The 23,089-nt window shown below is 42.3% G+C and overlaps 1 protein-coding gene across 1 annotated transcript in view; it reads right to left on the bottom strand.

Annotated features, from left to right (window-relative positions):
* The window catches only part of CHL1 (cell adhesion molecule L1 like), a 198,437-nt gene that overhangs the window by 30,347 nt on the left and 145,001 nt on the right, over positions 1-23,089 (bottom strand). Inside the window, exons 12-19 of the mRNA XM_081276343.1 lie at positions 19,810-19,941; positions 15,462-15,602; positions 15,019-15,130; positions 13,498-13,664; positions 9,947-10,112; positions 4,689-4,813; positions 685-786; positions 340-537 (exon numbers count right to left, since the gene is read on the bottom strand). Coding sequence (XP_081132469.1) covers positions 340-537; positions 685-786; positions 4,689-4,813; positions 9,947-10,112; positions 13,498-13,664; positions 15,019-15,130; positions 15,462-15,602; positions 19,810-19,941 — 1,143 coding nt within the window. The remainder of the gene's footprint in view (positions 1-339; positions 538-684; positions 787-4,688; positions 4,814-9,946; positions 10,113-13,497; positions 13,665-15,018; positions 15,131-15,461; positions 15,603-19,809; positions 19,942-23,089) is intronic.

Here is a 23,089-nt window from a genome sequence, read left to right as displayed (position 1 = left end):
GGAGAGCTCCCCTCTGGTCCGATTTAAGCATGATGTTTAAGCAACAAGGAAACTCATCACCGCGCTGTGTTCTCCCAGACCACCCTCCTGTCTATCCAACAACTAGGTAAATATTTCTGAGACCAGGGTACTTTGAACACCTTATGCTTCCTTACTTTACAGAGCTATTCAAGGTATCTGGACAAATCTGAAATCCTATATAACTTTTTAAAATTTTTTAAATTAATTTAATTTTAATTAAATTAATTTAATTTTTAATTACATTTTAATTTTTTTTAATGTTCAAAGAAGGATCCTAACACACATTCTGGTAGACACCTGAGGAGACACCCTGCTCACCTGCCGGAGGTGTGTCATGATGCTCCGAAGGCGGGCTAGGCTGACTTCTCCCGACCTCGTTCACGGCGACCACCCTGAACTGGTACCTCACATACGGGGCCAAGGGTAACAGGGCTGTTGTCTCCTTTCCTGGGACTCTGGTCAGCTCCTCCCACCTGCCAGGTTCCTCCCGGTTTCCTTCAAATTCGATGATATACTCTGTCCAGAGGAACAAGGGGAGCACATTAGAACAGGTTGGTTAGGCTGAAGGTCTACCAAGATTGACACAAAACAGGAAATGTTCAAAGGGGCCATTCCAATGTGACTTTGTGGGTTAAAGGAAATGATCATTCCAAGTCTTCCTACCGCTGATATTGCTGTTGTGGTCATCGCCAGCTTCCCAGGTCAGCCGGACACTCCTGTTCTCTCTTTCAGACAAGTGAAGGTTTTCTGGGGGATCCGGAGCATCTAATGAATAACGTAAGGTGAAGGTAAGGAAAATGGAGGTCCATGCCCTCTGCTTCCCTGATTCCCTGGCTCAGACCCAGTGCCCACCTGCTGTCCTCTCTGGGCCCAGGTCTTTTCCACCCTGCTCCACTCAACTCTCCCCAGCCTAAAGCTTCTGGTTCAAACGGAGGGATCTCCCAGCAGTTTTGCAGTTGGACATATCACTTCACTTCTGTCCAACTGTGGTGCTCACAGGGCCATCCTTGATTGATGGTGGGCCTCAGAATTCTTTTAGAAGAAGTTTTTTGTTTGTTTGTTTGGTACCAGGGATTGAACACAGGGGCACTTGACCACTAAGCCACATCCCCAGCCCTTTTTTTTTTTTTTTTTTTTTTTTTTTTTGTATTTTATTGAGAGACAGGGTCTCGCTGAGTTGCTGAGGCTGGTTTTGAACTCACTCACGATCCTCCTGTCTCAGCCTCCGGAGCCTCTGGGATTAGTTTTGAATGAAGGATCCTTTTGTGTCCTATCTCTGTGTTACCAAAGGAGCTGGCTCTGGAAACCTCATTTGTGAATACATTCCCTGGGGAATGATTATGCTCAATCAAGTTTGGGGAACATAATGGGTCCCAAATGGGTCCATCTATTTTCCTCTAGCTCATGCTTTTAGAGGCCTCATGGGTCACCTGTGTGTGACTAAAAAAAAAAAAAAAAAAAAAAAAAAAAAAAAAAAAAACCTTCCAGATTAGGGACCCTGTTATGTTCATTTATGCATTGCCCACGATGCCTTCTACATAATTGTGACTAAATGCTAAGTGAAAACCATATTGACACTTCAGTCATGCGTATAAATATCATGTGAAAGCAAGAAAAATTAGGTCCTATGGTTATAGAAAAAGAAGATTTGGAAACATGAGTTTGACCTTTCTTTTCTGCAATTATTTTGGATTTCCATTGTAATTGATGACAACGTATATTCTTGGTGTACAAGAGGCACTTTTATCTCCTTGCATTACAAGACGGAGATCTGGCACTGGCGTGAAGGCGCATGGAAGGCTGATTAGGGGGTGATGAATGTCTAGGTTTAAAGGACACAGAAATTTCTAGGATATTCAAAATGAAATCAACATTTAAAAAAAAAATCTTATCTCGAATAGTCCTTGCTTCGGTAATGTGCTCTTAATTTTCTCAAGTCCTCTAGAATATTCGTCTTTGCCCAGAGGAGACAATGAGGGTATTATCCAACATTGCTTTCCAGAGGGCTCTTTTCTCTCTGAGTGGAAAGTAGCAGCTGAGTGCTGCTGAATTGTTGAAAATGGACATTGACCCAAAAGCCTTGTTTCTAGTTAAGAATGCAACGTTCTGATTTTTCAAGTGTCATCCCTGACTGTGTCCAAATATTAGGGCCTAAAACAAGAGGGTATCTTTTCATGACCAGGTTTTTGAATCTCTGAGCACAGAGAACTCTGGTTTTTTTACTTAGCATTTAGTAAGAGTCCACTAAATCCTTAAGTTTCTGGAGACAACGAATGCAGAGTGTGGTATTTGAGATTAAAATCTCACCTGAAAATCATAAGGAGCTAGATTTGATGAGCTTGCAACTGAGACTTTAGATAATGATATTCCGAAAGTGTCTTTAGGCTAAGGCTTTGGGAAATGACTTCTGACTAAATGGGTTAACCTGTGCTTTTAAAAATTATTTTTGCTAGGCATGGTGGCACACACCTGTAATCCCAGCAGCTAGGGAGGCTCTGACAAGAGGTTTCCAAGTTCAAAGCCAGCCTCAGCAACTTAGTGAGAACCTAAACAACTTAGTGAGACCCTGTCTCAAAATAAAAAAAAAAAAAAAATTAAAAGTGGATCAGTGATTAAGCATCCCTGGATTCAATCCCTGGTACAAAATAAATAAATAAATAAATAAATAAATAAATAAATAAATAAATAAATAAATAAAATAAAATCATTTTCTAGGATATAAGTCTTAGAAACTACATGTGGGTTAATCAACATTTATCGCCATGAGTTATTGAAATATGCTTTTTTAAACTTGAGATTGGAGTGCAAAAAAGTGGAATTCAAACTCAAGGGAGTGGTTTTTAAAATGTATCCTATCTCATAGAATATTCTTCAAAAATTATTTTTAAGTTTATTCTAAAAAGCTTAGAGCATTACTTTATACATAAATTGTACCAAAACCACTACTGATCTGAAATTACCAAAATGCAATGGTTCCAGAGAGTGGTAGACTCATAAGACTCATCGTATAGACAGAACTTTAAGTTTTGCAAGGAAATCGAGATACTAAAGGCCACATCATAGCCTATGCCAGTATCACGGCTGTTATTCAGAACATTCAGAGGCAAAGTTCATGGATCCTGATACATACTCCTATCCTCATGGTGCATGCGATAAACTCCAATTTACTTGATACTCATGCATTTTATCTGGTGAATCATTACTATCTGGATAGGAGAGTCACTAGAAGATTACATCTTTCTGCATACAGAACCCTGCAGAAACTCACATACCTACCCCACCAAACATCTTGCCCAAACTACAGTCCCACTGTGCCAAACCCATACCCTTACAATAGGGATGAACTTTGTATTTTCTTCCCCCCCCAATAGAACCTAATTTGGTGGCTGTTGGCTTCACTTAATGAATCCCAACCTTAAAACCCAGTTTTTACTTGCTGATCTCAGAGGAGACTGTTTCTTTCCCAATCTACAGCACCCTTAGTAACCTACCTGTGACTCCAATGACCAGGATGCTAAGGACACAAAGTCCTGTTCATAACCATGATCAATCTAGACACATGATGAAGGAGTTTCAGCAAAATCAAATGCTTTTAAGAAACATCAACCAGCTAACGTAAAGACTAAGCAATTGGGCACAGTGGCTCATGCCTGTAACCTCAGAGCCTTGAGAGACTGAGGCAGGAGGATCACAGTGCAAAGCCAGCCTCAGCAACTTAGAGAAGTCCAAAGCAAATGAGTGAGACCCTGTCTCACAATTAAAAAAAAATAAGAAGGGCTGGGGAGGTGGCTCAGTGGTTAAGCACCCCTGGGTTCAATCCTTGGTGTAAGAATATATAAATAGATAGAAAGAAAAAAGAAAAAAAAATAAAGACTAAGTGGTGCCCAGTGAAACTGAATAAATGCAAATTGCATCATTGTCTGTGTGTCTGCCACACACACACACACACACACACGCTGCTACTCCCAGGGCTCCCTGTGGGCTTGTACCCGAAGATAGCTAGATGGCAAATGACTTGCTGATATTGTCCCTAAAGGGCAGGTTTCCAGGAGCTACTGGGGAGCAGGTCCACAAAGGAAATTGGAAAACATCCTTTGGATGGGCCCAGGGCCATAAATGCTGGTGATTTCAGGGACGATCCCGTTGATTACACTCAGTGAAGTGTGCACACTGTTCCCTAATTAGGATTATCACTTTAAAATTCAAAGGCATGCAGAACACTTGATATCCCTCCCCACCCTCCCTGGACCTTGGGGGGCTCCGTGTGTGGTTCTGGTGCACAGCATGGCCACCGTGCATCCAGCACTAGACCCCAATCCAAACCATTCCAGTCGCTAATCCAGCTCCACTCCCCAGCCTCATTTCTATGCACCCTAGGAAAGGGTAGGGAGCTCCGGGGGAGCTACTAGGGGCATGAGCACACCTTGCTTTCTCTTTCTGTTGATAGCATCGCTAACCTCACACTGACACAGGCAAACTTACCCAGGAAGGGAAAAGAAATTTAGTATAAATTAACATCTTCTATAGGAGAACACATTCCAAGAGGGGTTCGTTTTGAAACAAAAAGCCCCAGCTACTAATAGATGTGCAGGGGCTCAGATAATCATCCCTAGGCTTTGTCACCTCGGAACAAGGGAGCACAATCATCAAAGTCACCGCAAACTTACCGAGGACAGTGACTTGCGTCATCTCGGTCACGCTATCCAGAGCAGTTTGAGCCCAACAGGAGTAAATGCCTTGGTCCTCCAAAGTGACATTAGAAATGGTCAGATTGGCTCCGTCAATAATTATCCTACCAGGGAGGAGAAGAGAGTATCTGATGAGAGTGAAAATAACAGAAACGATAGAAACAGAAGCCTTTGAAGGGCACATACTATCCATGGATGATGATTCTAAAGAGGGGGGGGGGAATACAATTCCACAAACTGCAAACATCAGGATTCTGAGAAGGGCACAGATGAAATACTAGAGGTCAAGTATTATTGGAGCATACAGAGATGTCCACATAGCCATAAAAGGGATCACGTTTCTTTTTACATATGTATGTGTATATGTATGTTAGCGTCTTATTTTACTTTTTTTATTTTTTAGTTTTTAAAATTGGTGTATTATGATTATTTATAACTGTGGGACTTGGGGGGGGGTCACATATTTGCACATGCGCACAATTGAACAGTATATTTTGGCTGATTTCTTTTCTCAGTACCACTGCTCTTCTTCCCCCTCCTTCTGGGCAGCCCCCCCTTGGTCTCCTCTACTGATGTCCCTTATGTCCCTTTGATTTCCATGAGATTCCCACACACTTTTTTGGGGGTGGGGGAGAGAAAGCATTTTTCTCTCTAGTTTCCACATGAGAGAAAACACATGACCCTCGGCATTCTGAGTGGCTTATTTCGGTTCACATAAGTAAAAACTTAGGATACCCTACCATCGGGGACGCAGGGGTCAGGACAGGACCAAGGTGTATTGGATGATTCTCACTACATGAGCTGGGAACCCTACACAGCATCAACCTCTGGATGTGGCTTCCAGAGGCAGATTCCTGAATCCCACCTGGTTAGGGACCAGAACAACTGACACAGAGTCTAAAAATAAACCTCTGGTTTTGACAAGCTTCCATTTTCTCTCCCGCTCTGTCTCCAGGTGGAATCCTACTGAAATCTGATAACGATTAAACGATGGGACTTGTGTGGACAGTAGGTGGCAGTCCAGGACTTCTTTCTAAAACTCATTTCAACCAGCATTTTCTTCTTCCATTTTTGCCAAATTTGTAGCAGAGTTTTTACGACTTATAATTTTTTAGCTTTGTCTTTATAATTTACAAAGAGAATTAATTCTTTATAATACCTTTTACCCTATACCTAAATATTTTCAGCATAATTTTTATTTATTTTTTTTTAAATTCCATTAAATTCAGAATATACTCGTGGCAGTGGGTATTTAGTTGAAATAATGTTGTGTCATTCTTAGGCAAAGGGTGACTCTTCCTGAAAATTCTAATGTAACACTCATAAACTTTGGACGTTTGAATTGTAGGAATCTATTTCAAAGTGTAGTCAAAAGTTCTGCCTTTTTTTTAAACTTTATTTATTGATTTTTATTTTTTAGTTGTCAATGGACCTTTATTTTATTTACTCATATGCAGCGATGAGAATTGAACCCAGTTCTCACACATGCTAGGCAAGTGCTCTACCACTGAGCCACAGTCCCAGCCCCAAAAGTTCTGCCTTTTGATTATAGACAATAAGCCTCACACCTACACCAATAATTTCACAATTTGCCCATCAATACTACCTGATCTGATTGATTAAAAGTCAGCTAGAGATATAGCTCAGAGGTAGAGCTCTTGGCTACCGTGCATGAAGCCCTGGGGTCAATACCCGCACTGCAAACAGTAACAACAAAATTCTGACTACAATTCTAGACAAAATAAAACTTTGACATAAATTAATTTTTTCATTCATGTCAGTTATATATCTATATGATACAGTGTCATAATACTGCATGTACCTACAATGCCGGACAAGGTCACCCACTTAGATGAGGAAAGCACTCTGATATTAAACTTCTTCAAATGAGGCTTTAATACCCTTATGAAGCTATTTATCCACAAGGGCTAGTGGGAGCTGAATTTTTTTTTTGGCCAGTATTGTGCCCCAGCATAGATTTACTTCACGTCAGAAAGGGTCAATTTTTTTTTTTTTTGGTAATTCGTTGCTAAATTATGCAGTTTTTTTCATATCATGAGTATTCTGTAGTCTCCTCAACTTAATCAAGATACAGTGATCTTAAAATTAGGTGGTGGGTGTGAACCTAAGAAGATTGTCATAAATTTCATGCCCTAGCCTCAGTCTACATTTCAAATCAGAATATTTGAAGGTGGGACAAGGGTCATTTGATCATGAAGTGCGAGTAACTCTGACCTGACGTACATCAAAATCTGAGAAGAATGTGCTTTAGCAAGGATATGCTATATTTTGCTGCAGTGACAAACAGTTCCAAATTCTCAGTGCCTGAGACTACAACATATTTTCTTTGCAGTTTTTGTTCCTATCATAGGTCAGCTGAATTTTGCTGCTCAAAGAACTTCTGTCTCTGTGCTTCTGGATTCCTTCCTCTGCTTGTCTTACCTGCCTGACTACCACACCTGGGTAGCCTGCTCACTGGAAAACCTCCCACCTTTTCATGTGCATTGCCCAGTTGTATCATCCCCAGTCCACATCAGCCACATTTCACTGTGCACTTGCCACATTTCACTGAGGACAGAATGACAAAGTGATGACTTGGAGAGATGCAGTGGAGGCCCATCAATTCTTACTTATATATTTTTAAACAAAAAAGTGAGCCCAGTTCAGCTGATCTGAAAAATGGGGATACCAATATTTTCTTTCTTTTTAGAAGTACAAATCGTATGAACTGATTCGTGCACACAGCCTGAGAGAAAAAGTGCTCAAAGAGAATAACTAAGAACGCTTTAAACTTAGCTTATCTTTGTGGTTATCACCCTGCAGGGTGAGGCACCCCTGTAATCCCAGCGGCTCAGGAGGCTGAGACAGGAGGATCGTGAGTTCAAAGCCAGCCATGGCAAAATCGAGGTGCTAAGCAATTCAGTGAGACCCTGTCTCTAAATAAAATACTGAATAGGGCTGAGGATGTGGCTCAGTGGTTGAGTGCCCCTGAGTTCGATCCCTGGTACCATAAAACTCCAACTCCTCCCTGGACAGCACTTACCCCCTCTGCCCTGCACACACCTGAGTTCCCTCTTGAGCTCAGGCTACTGTCCCCACTGCCTGTTAAGAGAACGCTGGGCTATCTGCAACACTTGCTCAGTCCACTGGATAGCCAGTGGTCCCTCTGAGTGACAATCTCACCATCTTGAAGAAACAGTACAACCCAGTCACCCTGAAAGCCTGGCTTAGAGATGCAGGGGTCACACCGTCAGTGTGTGCATGTCACATCCCTGATGAAGCGTGGTCTCCAATTCTCTTCCTGGCAGCAGCCCAGAGATCCCATGGAAGAACCAAGGTAACTGGGTAATTTTGACAAGAGAGAGAATTTGGGCTGATTTCCGAAGTTGACAGGTTGACTGAGACCTAATGTGAGGGTCAAGCTGTCTGTGGCAGCGGGTGGCTCTGTAGAGTTTGTCAGTTCTTGCTTCAGTGGCAATGAATTGCAATGTTTACACTATCTTCCTACAAGTCTGCACGTATAGGATGGAGATGGGGAAGCAGATGAGGTGCTAGGGCGGAGGCCAGCGCCTTCACAGAAAGGTGACGCCTGAACACACGTGCACGCTCACACACGTGCATGCACACAAATGCACACATATCACACATGCACTCACATGTACATGCTTGTGTGCATACACACACACACCACACACACCACACACACACACACACACACACACACACTCACACACACTCACACACACCAATACTGATAGAGGCCAAGCAAGTTACAGAAACAAACAAAAAAGGAGCCTGGGGAAATGAACAGTACCAATAATAACTATCAAAGGGGTCCACAGTGCTATTTTCTAAGTGCTTGGTAAGTTCACTCACAATCACCCTACGATGAAGGTTGATCCCTAGTGTTTTCCATCAAGCCACGTTCTAGAATGTGGAGTGCAGGCAACACAGATGGAAAGCCATCGGTGACACAGCACAGCTGGGATTCAAAGCCAAGTCACCCACTGGAGTCCATGCTTTTTATTGTGATTCTGCTATGGTCTCACGGGACCATAGCAGAATCCCATTGAAAGACCTTTCAGAGTCTTAAATAACAAAATCTGACTTAGGATAGATTTGGCTCCAAGATGGTAGCTTTTTAACCCTTGCTTAAGTGACAGTGCAAAAGGACTCAAAGTCGCCTTCCACACGTTCTCAAGGGACAGGGTGGGCATCCTGATGCTTTCGATTCTGATGGATTCTTTTCCTCTTCAGTGTTATTAACATTCTCTGGTGCTACCTGGCATCTCTGTATACTCCCTTGCCTTCTACAGTTCCCCTGTGCAGAATACTCTAAAATACAACACCAGGACTCCACTCCCATCGGATTCTTCATTCATTGATTCAAACAATTGTGGATTGAAAATATTTTTACAAAAAGTTCATCTGTACTGAATATATAAGGTTCTTGTTTGTTATTCCCCCGAACAGCACTGTATAATGGCTATTTACTTGATGTTTACATTGTATCAAATGTTACAAATAATCTAAAGATGACTTGTAGTGTAAGATGTGAAGTTCAAAGTTTAAGGACCCTGGCTTGAAAGGGAGGTTAGAGGCAGTACTGCACCATTTTATATAGAAGGCATGAGCATAAACACATTTTGGTATCTGGAGGGGGTCTTGGAACCAATCTCCCCCTATGGATACCATGGAAGGACTATAGTTGCTAAGTACTTTCTAGCAACAAGAATTCCAGTACTGAAATTTTGTCAGCAAAATGTTCTCCTAGGAGTCTGGGAGGCTGAAGGAAAATGGGCACCATCTTTCTATGAAGCAAGGTAAGCAGACAGTGGCTCTGGCAAACATGGTAGTGGGCAGCGGCTAGACTCTCCAGGGTCCCCCAAGGGGGTGAGGTGGCTATGGAGACAGCAGCAGTTTGCAGGTATCTAGATCACAATTGCAGTGCCCACTCGGCCCAGCTCCTGCCACGTCCCCAGTGGTCTCAATGGGGGTGGGCTACCTGGAGTGAATTCTGGTTCAGGCACTATAAGGATGGCACATGTCATGTGACAAGTCATTCCTAAAAACAAGAATATAAACATGATGGAAAAGACAAACGAGGGTCGTCTGACCTTTTAACGAAAGACTTGAACCCTGAACTGTGTTAATTCACTGTGAATTAAACTCTTCTTTTCCTAATACAAAGAATTCAGCCCACACATAGATGATGGCCCTTCGGAGATTTGACCCACCTGCCGTCTTCTGTGCCATTAAATTCGAAGGCTTCCCCATCTTTGCTCCAGGACAGCCTCAAACTGTGCTTCAAGTGTGAGTCGCATTCGCTCTCGCAGTGTAACTCGAGCACGTGCGATCTGGGCACACGAGGATTCTTAGGAGAAACTCGGAGTTTTGTAGCATCTGTTTTCACCAAAGACATGAGTTAGATCTGGAGAGCTCAGCTTAACCTTGGGATCCATGACCTGCATTTTAGTCAACATCACTGTCAAACCCTCATGCAATGCTTGTATCATATAATCTGACATCACACACATCATTACTGTTTTCTTTCTGTGCAGGCCTGGGCCTCTGAAAAAAAATGTGGGGGAAAGTGCCAATCAATAGCTTGACAGTTTTTCTTACCATTTCTTGGGCAAAGGAGGTAAAGAAAAGTGTAAGCCAACAAAGGCTTCTAGAAGTTGCAAATAACATAATTTTTTTTTCTAGTGCCTTTGGATGCATCATGCAGTAAAATGGAAAGTTATTTGATATTCTATTAGCATGCTTATTATTCATTCAGAAACCTGAGGCTAAGTTCAAAAGACCATGCACACGTGACTACCAACATGGACTCGGGGAATTGGAAAGTGAGCTCTACAAAGGTCAAGTCTGAGGCTGTTTTATTACACAGTGGACCATGGGAGGTCAGCAGGGAGTCTATGCAAATTAGGTATTTGATACATACTTGAATGTCTTATTGAATGCATAACAGTGAATGGTAGTTTAAAACAAAAATAAATTAATAGTATCAACAATAGAAAGCTTAAACATTGATATTATGGCTGTCTTGAAAAATAGCTGCTTCTTCAGTATGGAGATTCTTTAGAAATCTGGGAATGGAACCACCATTTGACCCAGCTATCCCTCTCCTTGGTCTATATCCAAAGGACTTAAAATCAGCACACTCCAGGGACACAGCCACATCCATGTTTATAGCAGGGCAATTCACAATAGCTAAACTGTGGAGCCAACCTAGATGCCCTTCAGTAGATGAATGAATAAAATATGAATGGATAAAAAATGAATGGATTTAAAAAAGTGGCATATCTACATAATGGAATTTTACTCAGCAATAAAAGAGAATAAAATCATGGCATTTGCAGGTAAATGGATGGCACTGGAGAAGATAATACCAAGTGAAGTTAGTCAATCCCCAAAAAAACAAATGCTGACTGTGTTCTCTGATATAAGGAGGCTGATTCATAGTGGGGTAGGGAGGGGGAGCATGGGAGGATTAGATGAACTCTAGATAGGGCAGAGGGGTGGGAGGGAATGGGAGGGGGGCAGGGGGTTAGCAATGATGGTGGAATGTGATGGACATCATTATCCAAAGTACATGTATGAAGTCACGAATTGGTGTCAACCTACTTTATATATATATATATATATATATATATATATATATATATATATATACAACCAGAGATATGAACAATTGTGCTCTATATGTTTAATAAGAATTGTAATGTATTCTGCTGTCATTTATTTTTTAAAAAATCAAGAAAAAATAAATATAAAAGAAAAATAGTTGTTTCTCTATGACTGCTTTAAAACACAGTCTTGGGGCTGAGGATACAGCTCAGTTGGTAGAGTGCTTGCCTCACATGCACAAGGCGCTGAGATCAAGCCCCTGCCCACAAAAAAAATAAAGAAAAATAAACAGTCTTTACTCTTTAATGAAAAATTGAAAGAGATACACTTTTAATATGGCACTTGGTACCTGGGAACCCTATTGGAGTCAAAAAACAAATCTCATGAACTGACCTCCAACTCTACAACTATGTCTAACATTCACTATCAACAAGTTTCTCAAGGAAATAATTTTTTAAAAAGGTGAAAGTGTTAATAAAATTGATTATACCATGTCTCAGGCACAAAACTTGAAGTGACAATTAAACTGATTAAATATCAAGGATGATTAAATATCTTATCCTAATTCTAAATTCAAAGTAAAAAATAAATCATTTCATAAAAATAGATACCATCGAATAAGTGATCATCCTATTTCCGGGACTCGGTACATTCACTGTGGCATTTTATACTTATAATAACTATAAATATCAATATTCCCACCTTGCACAAACAACTTCAGGCTGAAATTGAGTGTGAGACCAAGGCTTCCTAATTGCTAAGAGACTGAAGCAGGCTTTGAACCCAGCCCAGCAGAGACCAAAATGCACCCCTTCAGCTCCTCCTCTAGTTAGCTTCTTGCTGAACATTCTTTTAAACATACAAAACCATACCCTTGGCCCTGCATTCCTGTGATTTTTACAAAGTCCTTACACATAAAACAGACACAGCACAGCACACTGAAAGTTCCTGAGCTTGTCTGGTTACGGGCAGTGCCGAGGCCCACACGTTGGGCAGCAATAATGTTCCTCTGGATTCTAGATCCCCTCTCCTTGACTCTGAACCCTGGCTGATGGCTGACCCTTGACAGAGATTTGCTTTCTGAGGTAGAGAATCAATCATCTTCATTAACTCCTTAGGAGCATCTTAACATTGTACATACTTGGACGCAGGGAGACATCAGAGATGAGCACACAGTGGGGTAGAATGTTTGCATCATCTAAAAATATAGCCCATGGGCTTGGCAAGTTGGCTAGCTTAGGGCATGGAAAGAGATGCATACTGGAAAATCAAAAGAAGGAATAAGAAAAAAGATAAAGGAGAGAGGGAAGGAGGCCAAGTCGGAGCAGAGGGAGAAGCTAATGCAGTGACATATGATTGGACAAATGATTCCTCTCCTCCAGGCAGAACGAGGTGAGAGGCCATGACATCAGTGTGACACAAGAGCAAATCCCGCTCTCTGTCCCTGTAGGTCCTTTCTAATCTCTGTGTTTTCTCTGAGTAATATTGAAGTTAAAACCCCAGGGATGCCCAAGAGGCTATTCACAAGTTCTCAGGACATCCATCATGAAGACAGACAGAAGAAAATACTATTTGTGGTTCAAAAAGAAAATCCACATGCTGACATTCTTCAATTTTTATGAAAGCACAGCTTTTATGAGTTAGTGAAATGTTTATCTGAAAGAACTGATTATCAGTAATACTACCTTTAGTTGACTACTGAAATAAAATATCATTACAGAAATAAATAAAAAATAACATGACATTTCAAAACTTTTAAATATCCAACACCAAGGATACCTAGCTCCCTCTTAAAATTGTATAAATCCATGTATGTGTTATATTCTGTCATGCTTGTAAAAGTATTTTCTTTGGGGGGCAGAGTAACAGGGATTGGACTCAAGGGCACTCTGCCACTGAACCACATCCCCAGCTTTATTTTACACTTTATTTAGAGACAGGGTCTTATTGAGTTGCTTAGAGCTGAGGCTGGCTTTGAAGTGGCGTTCCTCCTGCCTCAGCCTTCTGAGTCGCTGATGAAATTGTAAGCCACCACTTTTGAAAAAAGGGTCTAAAGGACTTTAACAGGTGTGCAAACTTAAATCACATGGTTTCACTTGAAGACATAATGAAACCCTGTGAGAATTCATGCAAAGGAAAAACGAAATCAAAATACTTCGAATATCCAAGTTGGCTGTGACTGCAGTTTTTCCTAAAGAGTTTTCTACCCAACAAGAGTAGGACCCCGCATCTTCTTCGGTGGTTCTGTTGATCTGCAACGTGCCATTTCTGTGGACATGGTACCGCCTGCCTTGGAGAGGCTGCGCTTCATCTGCCATCTCCCTATGGAGATACAAAGTTTACGTCAACCTGGGGTGTGACAAAATTGTATACTCTCCTGGGTTTCATCCCTGATATTATTTGGGCTCATCTCTGCTTCAAGAGCTCAGCAGACCTTTGGAATATCCCACTGGGGTTGACATTTTTTTTCCCTTGGAATTGGCCACAGATACCTATCTTATCTGCCCAGATAGACTGTGGCTAAAGGAAATCTGATCTCTGTTCTACGCCTCTGCCTTTTCTCAAAGCTGCTTTCCCTCTGTCCTCAGAGCTTAATAAATATTTTCTGGCTAATTGATGGAGAACCCTTTAGTTCATGATTGCTCCAGGGTACTGAATGGGAAAGCCAGTAATTGGAAGAGATAACGAATCTTCTAAGCTTCCTGCTGTCCTGGAAGAACATGGGTCATTCCAGAATACGATAAGCCAGGGAATCCTACCTGTTTGGTGGACATAGATCACATCCACTCTACCCACCCCAGAGTCATTTTCTCCCACCTTCATCCACTTTCCAAATATTTCCTGCAGCTTGATTCACCCTGTTCATTTCACAATAAGCAACTGTTCTACTAAAAATTGCAGAAGTCAAGCCGGGGCTGCAGGTCACAGAGGATTTGGATGAGGCTGGGGTAAGTGAGGGGTTTGCTCTGGTTGGCAAATTTAAGAGGGTGCCAAACATTTCAATGAGCGAGATAAATAATATTTTAACGAAGTGTTCATTAAATGAACAGTTGCAAAAACCCCACGGTGAACGAAAAATCAGAATTTTAAGTACAGGCAAAATGTGCCCCACCTTTGTAGGACCCTACCCCACCTCTGAAGGGCAACGGAAACATTTATTAATCGAAGTTCAATGAAGCTCTTTCACTAAAGAAGCCAAAATGGTAGATCTATAGGACAATGAGTTTGAACTTAGAACGCCAATTAAAGTACTGGAAATAAAAAATCACAACGATGGTTGGTAAAGTTATAAACATGCACATTTGGAATGAGATGCAGATTTAGATCATTATTTAGAGAATTCTGAAATAACAGCAAAGGGGTAATAGATGGCTTTAGATGTCCCCCATCATGGAAAAGCAAATCTATCTTTAAAATTGTCTTAGGAATCACTTCAATTCTTTGGTTTTTCTTTATGAACAAAAATGGCCTTTGGCATTTCCCCCACGTGAGACCATGCTAGCAATCCAGGCAATGTTTTCCTGGAGCGGCAGATAATTAAGTTGCTTTCCTTATTTCTCAGAGGCATTGGCTCCATGTTAACAACACAGACGCCATGCAGTCCATCAAATGATGGATGAAGAAACAGGCACAAACTACCCCAGTCATTCTCTGAGGAAATGGCGGGCTGGCTTACCAGGTCACGATTGCCTCCGGTGAAGCGAAGAACTCGCAGTGTAAGAAAGCACTGTAGCCAACCACCGTCGCGTAATTTTCTTCATCTTTGGTTTGGATCAATGGAACAACATCTATTTGCAAGTGACACAAATACCGTTTTAGAGCTTCCCGAAAGAAGTACATGCGGATGACATTTTCCTACATCTCAGCCGTATTAATAAGAGTGGAAGAGATTTGACGATTACAGGACATGTTCTTGAATGACCAATGTAGCCACATTCAAGACGTTTTGCAAGGATAGTTTCAGTGTGGCATCAAATGCCCACAGCGAAGGAGAATGAGGCTCTCATCTCTTCCCCCATGTTTTCTGTGTGCAGAATTCAGCCGGGACTTGTAACCTAGACCCTCGACCATTTTTCTTCTGCAGACAGCAGATCCCCGCCTGCTCTCAGGTGCGCTTACCTACAACATCGACGTTGGCATTGGCCAGGATGGTGCCATGGACGTTGGAGGCTTCGCACTGGTACACGGCAGTGTGATTGGGCTGCAGGTTGGTGAAACTGATTTCCCTGGGGAAGACAACATCACCAGCAAATGGATGGTCTGAAAGGAATTAAAGAATGTCAGCATGATAAAGAATAGGGCATAAAACATTTATACGCCGTTTATTAAATGTGTCACACAGTATTTATATTTTAAGGCCATTTTAAAGTGAATTATAGTTCACGAAAGCCAATTCTTTAAAGCCTTCTCCGCATGCATCACGGATGTTTCTTTTCAGGACCTTTTGCATTTTCTTCATCCAAGTAAACGTTTATTATCAATATCTGCTGGTCTGCGGCTCCTTGCCCCTGCATAGCCCAATTCATAATAGGATTCTAGATTCTCTGTTTGGTGCTCAGGTTCTGACACAAACAGATCCTTGCTTACTCTTCTTAACCTAGGTCAGGATTCCACCCAGCACAAATCACCGCATCAAATCATCCTCATCTTTCCAATCTACCGACACTGGTTGCTGTTTTTCCTTCCTTGATACCTTTATTTCTGTTCCACTGCTCTGTCCTTCTGGAATTTTCCAATGTACACCGCTCATTCCTCATGTCTTTACTGTTTAACTACTTCAATTACAATAGCTCACATATTTCATTTTCCCAGTATGAAACCCCTTCATGAGACCAGGGCTAGGTCTTCAACATTTGGGCAGTAACACCTATCCCCACTTCAGATCTTGGAACTATCTTTCGGAAATGAACATGACTGATATTTTTGATGCATTTATTAAGGAACTAAGAGCTCTGCTGGATGGGACCCCTGCACAACCTCATTGACTCTGCTTAGAATTCCCTAAAACAACTTGTTCAAGGCCATTAATATTTTTTATTTTTCATTTTTTTTTTGGCAGGGGGGTACAGGGAGCGGGGATTGAATTCGGAGGCACTCAAGCGCTGAGCCACATCCCCAGCCCTATTTTGTATGTTATTTAGAGACAGAGTCTCACTGAGTTGCTTAGGATCTTGCTAAGTTGTTGAGGCTGACTTTGAACTTGCAATCCTCCTGCCTCAGACTCCAGAGCCGCTGGGATTATAGGCGTATGCCATGGCACCTGGCCTACGAGGCCATTTTAGAAGTTAGATTCAGAGCCCATGAATGATACATCCCACAGCATTTGGTAAAATTTTTGCCTCCAAATCCCAAGTCCTTGCTAAGTCATGGACAGTGGAAAGTAAAACATCGGAGAGGAATGTTGGGCGGGTGTGTGTGTGTGTGTGTGTGTGTGTGCACGCGCGAAAAAAATCTACTTTAAAAGTCACTACAAGATTACAATCTATCCCATTTTTTTTCTCTCTTATTGGTTCCATGATGCTAAATAATGACATAGTACATTTTAGGTTATAGAAAACACTGAATAGTACATATTCAAATGGAAATCTTTCCTTATCCTTTCCTCCCTGGGAGTCCTAAGTGAATACATTTTCCACTTGACCATGAGCTGTGTGACCAGTGTCTGGTCTGTGTGTTTGAGCTGTCGGACTCCCTGCTCCTGAAGATATGCTCTACCCAGCGAACAGAAAAAAAAACTGAAAAGATTACGTTGGGTAACCATTTTATTCACCAAAGATTACTATTAAGTTGGTAGAAAAAGAGTCCCTGAGTGATGGCTGGGATCCTTTCCCAGGATCTGTGGCTACATTACCTAACCTGGAATAAGAACATTGTCGACGTAATTAAAGTGAAAGATTTTGAGTCACAGAATTTATCCTGAATTATCCAGATAGGCCCCTGTAGCTGCACAGTTTTTTTTTTTTTAAATCAGAAATGCTTTCCGGGCTTTGGCCAGAGGCACTTGAGATTATAGAAAAGTGGCCGGTCAGATGCAAGACTGCTGGTGTTGAGGCTGGAGGAAAACATCTTGGGGCTGCCCACAGGAGCTGGAGAAGGCCACAGAAGGGATTCCCTCCCAGACCCTGCTGATAGTGAGACTCATGCAACAGCGGACATGATCTTTAGGGGCAATTTATCACCTGTCGCTTGAGAAGGGGCAAGATGAACAGCTCTTCCAAGTTCTTGAAGGCTGAACTGTCAAAGGGCTTTGCCAGGGACCGTTTCTGATCTGACCCTTCACCCCTCCACCCCAACTCGGAGTTCTAAGTTTGCAGGGTTGATCCTGTGGTCCTTTAGTCCTTACCCCATCGGCCCCCTGGGCAGCTGGGAATCAACACAGTATTGCAAAAGGAAGAAACAAGGCGATGGCCTCCTGTTTAAGTTGAACCACAATTAAACTAAACGTTCTCCAGTGTGCCTTCCAGGAAAGGATATTGCACAACATGTCACATGCTGGCTGCAGCCAACAGGAGGTGGGGAGTCAAAACAAGCAAACACATGAGTCCTATCCTAATTCAGGGAGTCTCTTGTCAATTCTGTCTCTGGTCACTTCTGTGGGAAAGAATGCAGTGCAGAGGGAGAAAGGTCACCCATTAACTTGTCCCTGGGCCCCAGCTCTGGCCCTAAATTGATGGGCCTGTGTTTTTAAGTCAGTGATCTGACTTCTGTAAGCCTTGGTCACTATGTCTGCAAACTGGTGGGTCATGAAAATCTATCTTTCAAAGCTGTTCTAGGCCCAGCATGTGAAAAGATAAAGTCTGTATGCAATAATAGAATTCACTTGGGCTTAATTTTGAAATGAAAGGGAGAAAGAAGAGGAATTCCTAAAAGTGTGAGTGGAAACAGGATTTGGATCCTGTTGTCGGGTTACTGGCCTCACAACCCCCCAACTATGGACGGTTGGAACCTGTTTGCTGGGGAAAAAGGAGAACTGTGGTCCAGGAGCCATGGAAAAAAGCCTGGGCCTGGGTTCTGCAGGGGAGGCTTGGGTTCCAAGCCTGCCAGGACTTCACTGTGCTACTCTGCTTAAGTTTATTCTCAGTCGTGATCTATCCATCATTAATGAACCAGTTCGCTCCACATTGAGAATAAATCCAGAACCTAACCATGATGTCCAGTCTGGCCCGAGTCCCCAGCATCTTTCACATGGTCCCCTTCTGGAGTTACATAATCAGAGTCCCCATTCAGAGACTGGAAATCTCCTTTGATAAAATGCAAATAATAGCATGCTACTCTTCTGCTCAAAATCCTGCATGAGCTACACATCCACGGCCAAGGAAATCCCAGGTCCCTACTTGGGCTTTCCCTGAACCTCTGCACTGGCCCTCCACTGCTGGCTGACCTCACGGCCCAGGACTGCCCATTGGTCAGTTACAGGGGGCTCCTTTCTTTCCTTCACAGGCCAAACACCCCTCTTCACATTCATGGACCTCGCCAGCCTGAAAGCACGTTCACAGGTTTTACAGGGCTCAAAGGGTTCTGCTCAAAGGCCTAGGAACACAGGAATCTTATGATCTGACCTGTTGCAGCAACCCTCCCTGGGACCTGAGGTCCTATGTGCTCCACTGATATCCAGCTATTTGTTACCTTAGTGCAGCATACCCATGTGCTCCTCTGGCTGCTGACCACTGCTCCCCACCAGAACATCAGAACCAGGAAAGCAGGATTGGGTTTTTCTCAGTGGTAGATCCCAAGCAATAAGCCCTAAGATCCCGTGCACAGGAGGGACTCCGTAAATATTACCGGAGACAAGGATCTGTTAAATATGAAAAGTAGTACAACCTCTCTAAGGTTCTTCTGATAATCTGTGAGAGCCTTTCGCAAAGAGAGCAGCATTCAAAAGTAAAATTTTATGATTTTATGTTTTAATCTGCATTTCTTATTTGGCAGTCTTTATCCATTAAAAACTGTTCTTATTTCCTTTTGAAATGACAAGTTCAAACCTTGTTTCACTTCTTCTTCTGTTCTCTAAAGAGATAAGGGGGAGGGGAATCTCACATTTGAAGATATTAAGGATGGAGGGCTAAAGTTTCCTGAGTGTCCTATGAAATGATAATAATCAGGCGCACTTGGGCTGTTGGTTAGGTGGCAGCTTCTGTGCAGAGTGCCCTGTGACTTGTTTTATTTCATCCTCACAGTAGCCCCATGACTCACTGCTATTTTTTCTCTCCTTTTTCCTGGTGGAAAAAAAAAAAAAAAAAAAAAGAACAGTTTCTAAGAGGCTGCCTCATATGCCCAGTTGCATACTGGCCACAGAGCTGGTGTGCCAACACAGGCCACCAGGCGTCAGGTCTCAGAAATCAGATTCCTGATTTCAGGCCATTCCTGATTTCCTGGTCCATCTGTCCTGCTCCTCAGCCACTTCCCAAGTCCCTTTGACACAGAGCCAGGGTTTCTGCAATGGGACCCCAAGGGCTGTTCAACTCACTGTCCACTGGGGAGCCGTTGACTCTCCACTTAATGGTGGGCTGCGGCTCCCCCGCCGCCTCACAGAGCAAGATGCCGCTGTCCCCCGTGCTGTACACGCGACTCTCGGGCTTCTTGGTCCAGTGTGGAGGTTCTGGAAACAAAGAGAAGAGGTTTCCAGAGATCTGTAGCAAAAAGGTCCCCAAATGATTAGGCCTGTAGTACTCGGAAGCACCAGCAGAGGGCAGACACCACCAAGTCGATCACAGTTCTTTTTTTTTTTTTTTTTTGGTACATTTTGTTCTGTGAAGCAAGTTGGGCGTTGTTATTTGTGCAATCTGTTGTGTGCGTGTGTTTGTGTGTATGTGTGTACTTAATCTGGATGCTAAGCATGTATAATAAATCAACATGCTAAAAATAGTTAAATGCAACCACTTCATTTAGCTACACAAGCATCTATCTCACTAGCAGAAAATAAAGGAAGAATAAACATGGGACATTCCTTAAGTGCTGACTCCAGCTTATCCGCAGCTGCAGCAGAGCCTCTGAAAAAGGCTGATATTTTAGGAATACATTTGGGGAAATATTTCAAAATCCTATTATTTGAATTTTCAACATTCAAATTATTAATTAATGATTTCATAGCATTTATGTATCTCTGCCTATTCCTATTTATCTAATTGATCTGGAAACTATTATTTTCCTAGAGATTTTGGTTTTTTTGAAAAGGGACAGGGAGTGAAGATGACAAGCAATCTTGGAAGAAATAAAATATGGAAATCACTGGCATCTTCCTGCACCCTAATGCTTCACAGTAGAATTCAAAGTGGTGTTTTGGAACAAAACATTTTTCTTTAGCTCAAGTATCACTGTCATGTTTTGTCACCCTAAGAATGTGACTATGTCTTCAGCAAATACAATATTTAATGTGTGGATGGTTTGGATGAATTTATTTTGGAGAAAACTGTGCAAGACCTGTAGGTAATAATTCCATCAGCTGTTGCTTGGATAATTCCCCCAAGACATTTTGGATTTCTGCTTTTATTTAAATGTAAAATTTTTAAAGATATAAGTATGCAGAAAATGAAAAATAGCTTTAAAATTTTTTTTGTAGTTGTAGATGAATAGAATACCTTTATTTTAGTTGTTTATTATGTGGTGCTAAGGATCGAACCCAGTGTCTCACGCATGCTAGGGAAGCCCCAGGCCCGAAAAATAGCTTTTAAGTATGTATTAAGTAAGGGAGGAAGAAGGGGATTATGCAAAAATATCTATAAATTCCCCAGGAGAAACAAATAAGATATAGACACACACACGCGCGCGCACACACACACACACACACACACGTGTATATATACACAAATAAGTACGAAGTTCAAGTCTGAACAAAAGAAATGCCTTTGGAATTATTCCATAGGGTGTGGATTTAATTGTTATATTCCAAGCTGAACACTTGTATTCATGAATAAATCTGGAAATATTTAGTCACATAGTTTAATACACAAATTGTCTGGATTATAAACTGTGGATCACTTTCTGAGGTAGAAGGTGTGTTTGGTTTGCATTTTTCAATATCATTGTTATTTTTTTCTTTTCTTTTTTGGGGGGGTTCTTTTATTCAACCCCAATAAAATAAAAAATTTGGAAGTGAAAAAAAAATTCTCCAAGAACTTTATGTTCATGTTTATTGTACTGTGTCTACTGGTTTCAGACCACGTAAAAATAAAGGTCATTCAAATAATGGCATTTCTCTAAATCTTCATGTGTAATAAAATCCAGGTTTCTATTTCTGTTCTTATTCTACAAACTTCATTAATCATCTCCTGGAGTCTGAATTAAGGTCCATTACTCTTAGGGGAAAAAAAGGGGGTCTTAAGGTTTCACCTTATCCAGCCATTTCAACTTATGCACAGAAGCTGAGCTTTGGAGAATTTGTCTAAATTTCCCAGAGTCATTGGTAAAAGGATCCTCATCTCCTGGTCCTGCCAAGGATCTGTAGACTTAGCCTATGCATAAGCAGCGCTGAGAGTCTGAAGCCCTGGGGATGGCTTCTGGTTCACTGCTATCTTACCAACATGGACCAAAACCAGGTCCCAGGTCAAATCAATTGACCAACTCTTGCTTCATGCTTCTGAATAAATCCAAGCTCCCCAAAAATCTATCCACCGGCTCAGGAAGTTCCATGGAGTCCGGCACAGTGGCACATGCCCGTAATCCCAGAGTTTGGGAGGCTGAGGCAGGAGGATTGTGAGTTCAAAGCCAGCCTCAGCCAAAGCCAGACCCTAAGCCACTCAGTGAGACCCTGTCTCTAAATAAAATTACAAAAATAGGGCTGGGGAGGTGGCTCAGTGGTCAAATGCCCCTGAGTTCCATCCCTGGTACCAAAAACAATATGAAAAAGAAGCTCCAAATAAACTTGACCCTTCTTCCTAAACCTTGTGAATGCTTGGATGTTGCGATGTGGTCTTCACATGCCTCCTTCCCCTGCAGAAGTAAGCAGCTCATGAGCAGAGGAGGACTTCGTCATGCACACTGAGGGAGACTTAGGTAGGGAGACACTGCGCTCCCTTGCAGAGGGGCTGAGACACTCAGAACTGAAGTCCCTAGGGACACATAAGCAACTAGTGATCTCCTGAGACCTGGGAGGAAGGTCACTCTTCCTTGGATCTCCTCTGCTAGGCGTGAGGTCTGCTCAGAACAGACATATGTGCAGTGCTTTCAAGTGAAAACGCAAGGATCCGTCCCCAAAGAGACTTCAGTGGAAAAGACAGAAGCCACCTGGGCGAGTCGGCAGGCACTGCACCCTGGTGGCCCATGCTCGCCACTGCAGGCAGTTACAGAACACACCGGCTTGTTGCTAACTAGTCTCACTGCAAGAACACAGAGGGGCAGGGGGTGTTAGCTAAGGGATGGGAAATTGGGGCAGTTGAGGTGTAGGCCAGAGGCAAGCGGGACAGAGAACAAATAGATGCTCTCCAAAGCTCAGAACACGCAACTGTATTCCTGAAGGATAAGGCCAAGTTTAGAGGATGAGATTAAACTAAAAAACAAACAAAACACTGAATCCAGAAAAGGATAACATGACATGGAGATGCTTGAAGATGAGATAGGAGGGTCTCAAGTTCAAGGTCAGCCTGGACAAATAATGAGATTCTATCTCAAAATACACAGTAAAAAGGGCTGTGGACATAGCTCAGTGTTAAAGCCCCCAGTACCACCAGAGAGAGAGAGAGAGAGAGAGAGAGAGAGAGAGAGAGAGCAAGCAAAAATAGCCAACACTGAAAATTGGGGGGGGGATTATT

The sequence above is a fragment of the Spermophilus citellus genome, assembly GCF_964194105.1.
Source record: "Spermophilus citellus genome assembly, chromosome: 19".
In the NCBI taxonomy this organism is placed as follows: domain Eukaryota; kingdom Metazoa; phylum Chordata; class Mammalia; order Rodentia; family Sciuridae; genus Spermophilus; species Spermophilus citellus.
The sequence above is the reverse complement of the archived record's forward strand: the minus strand, read 5'-3'. Positions and strand labels throughout refer to the sequence as shown.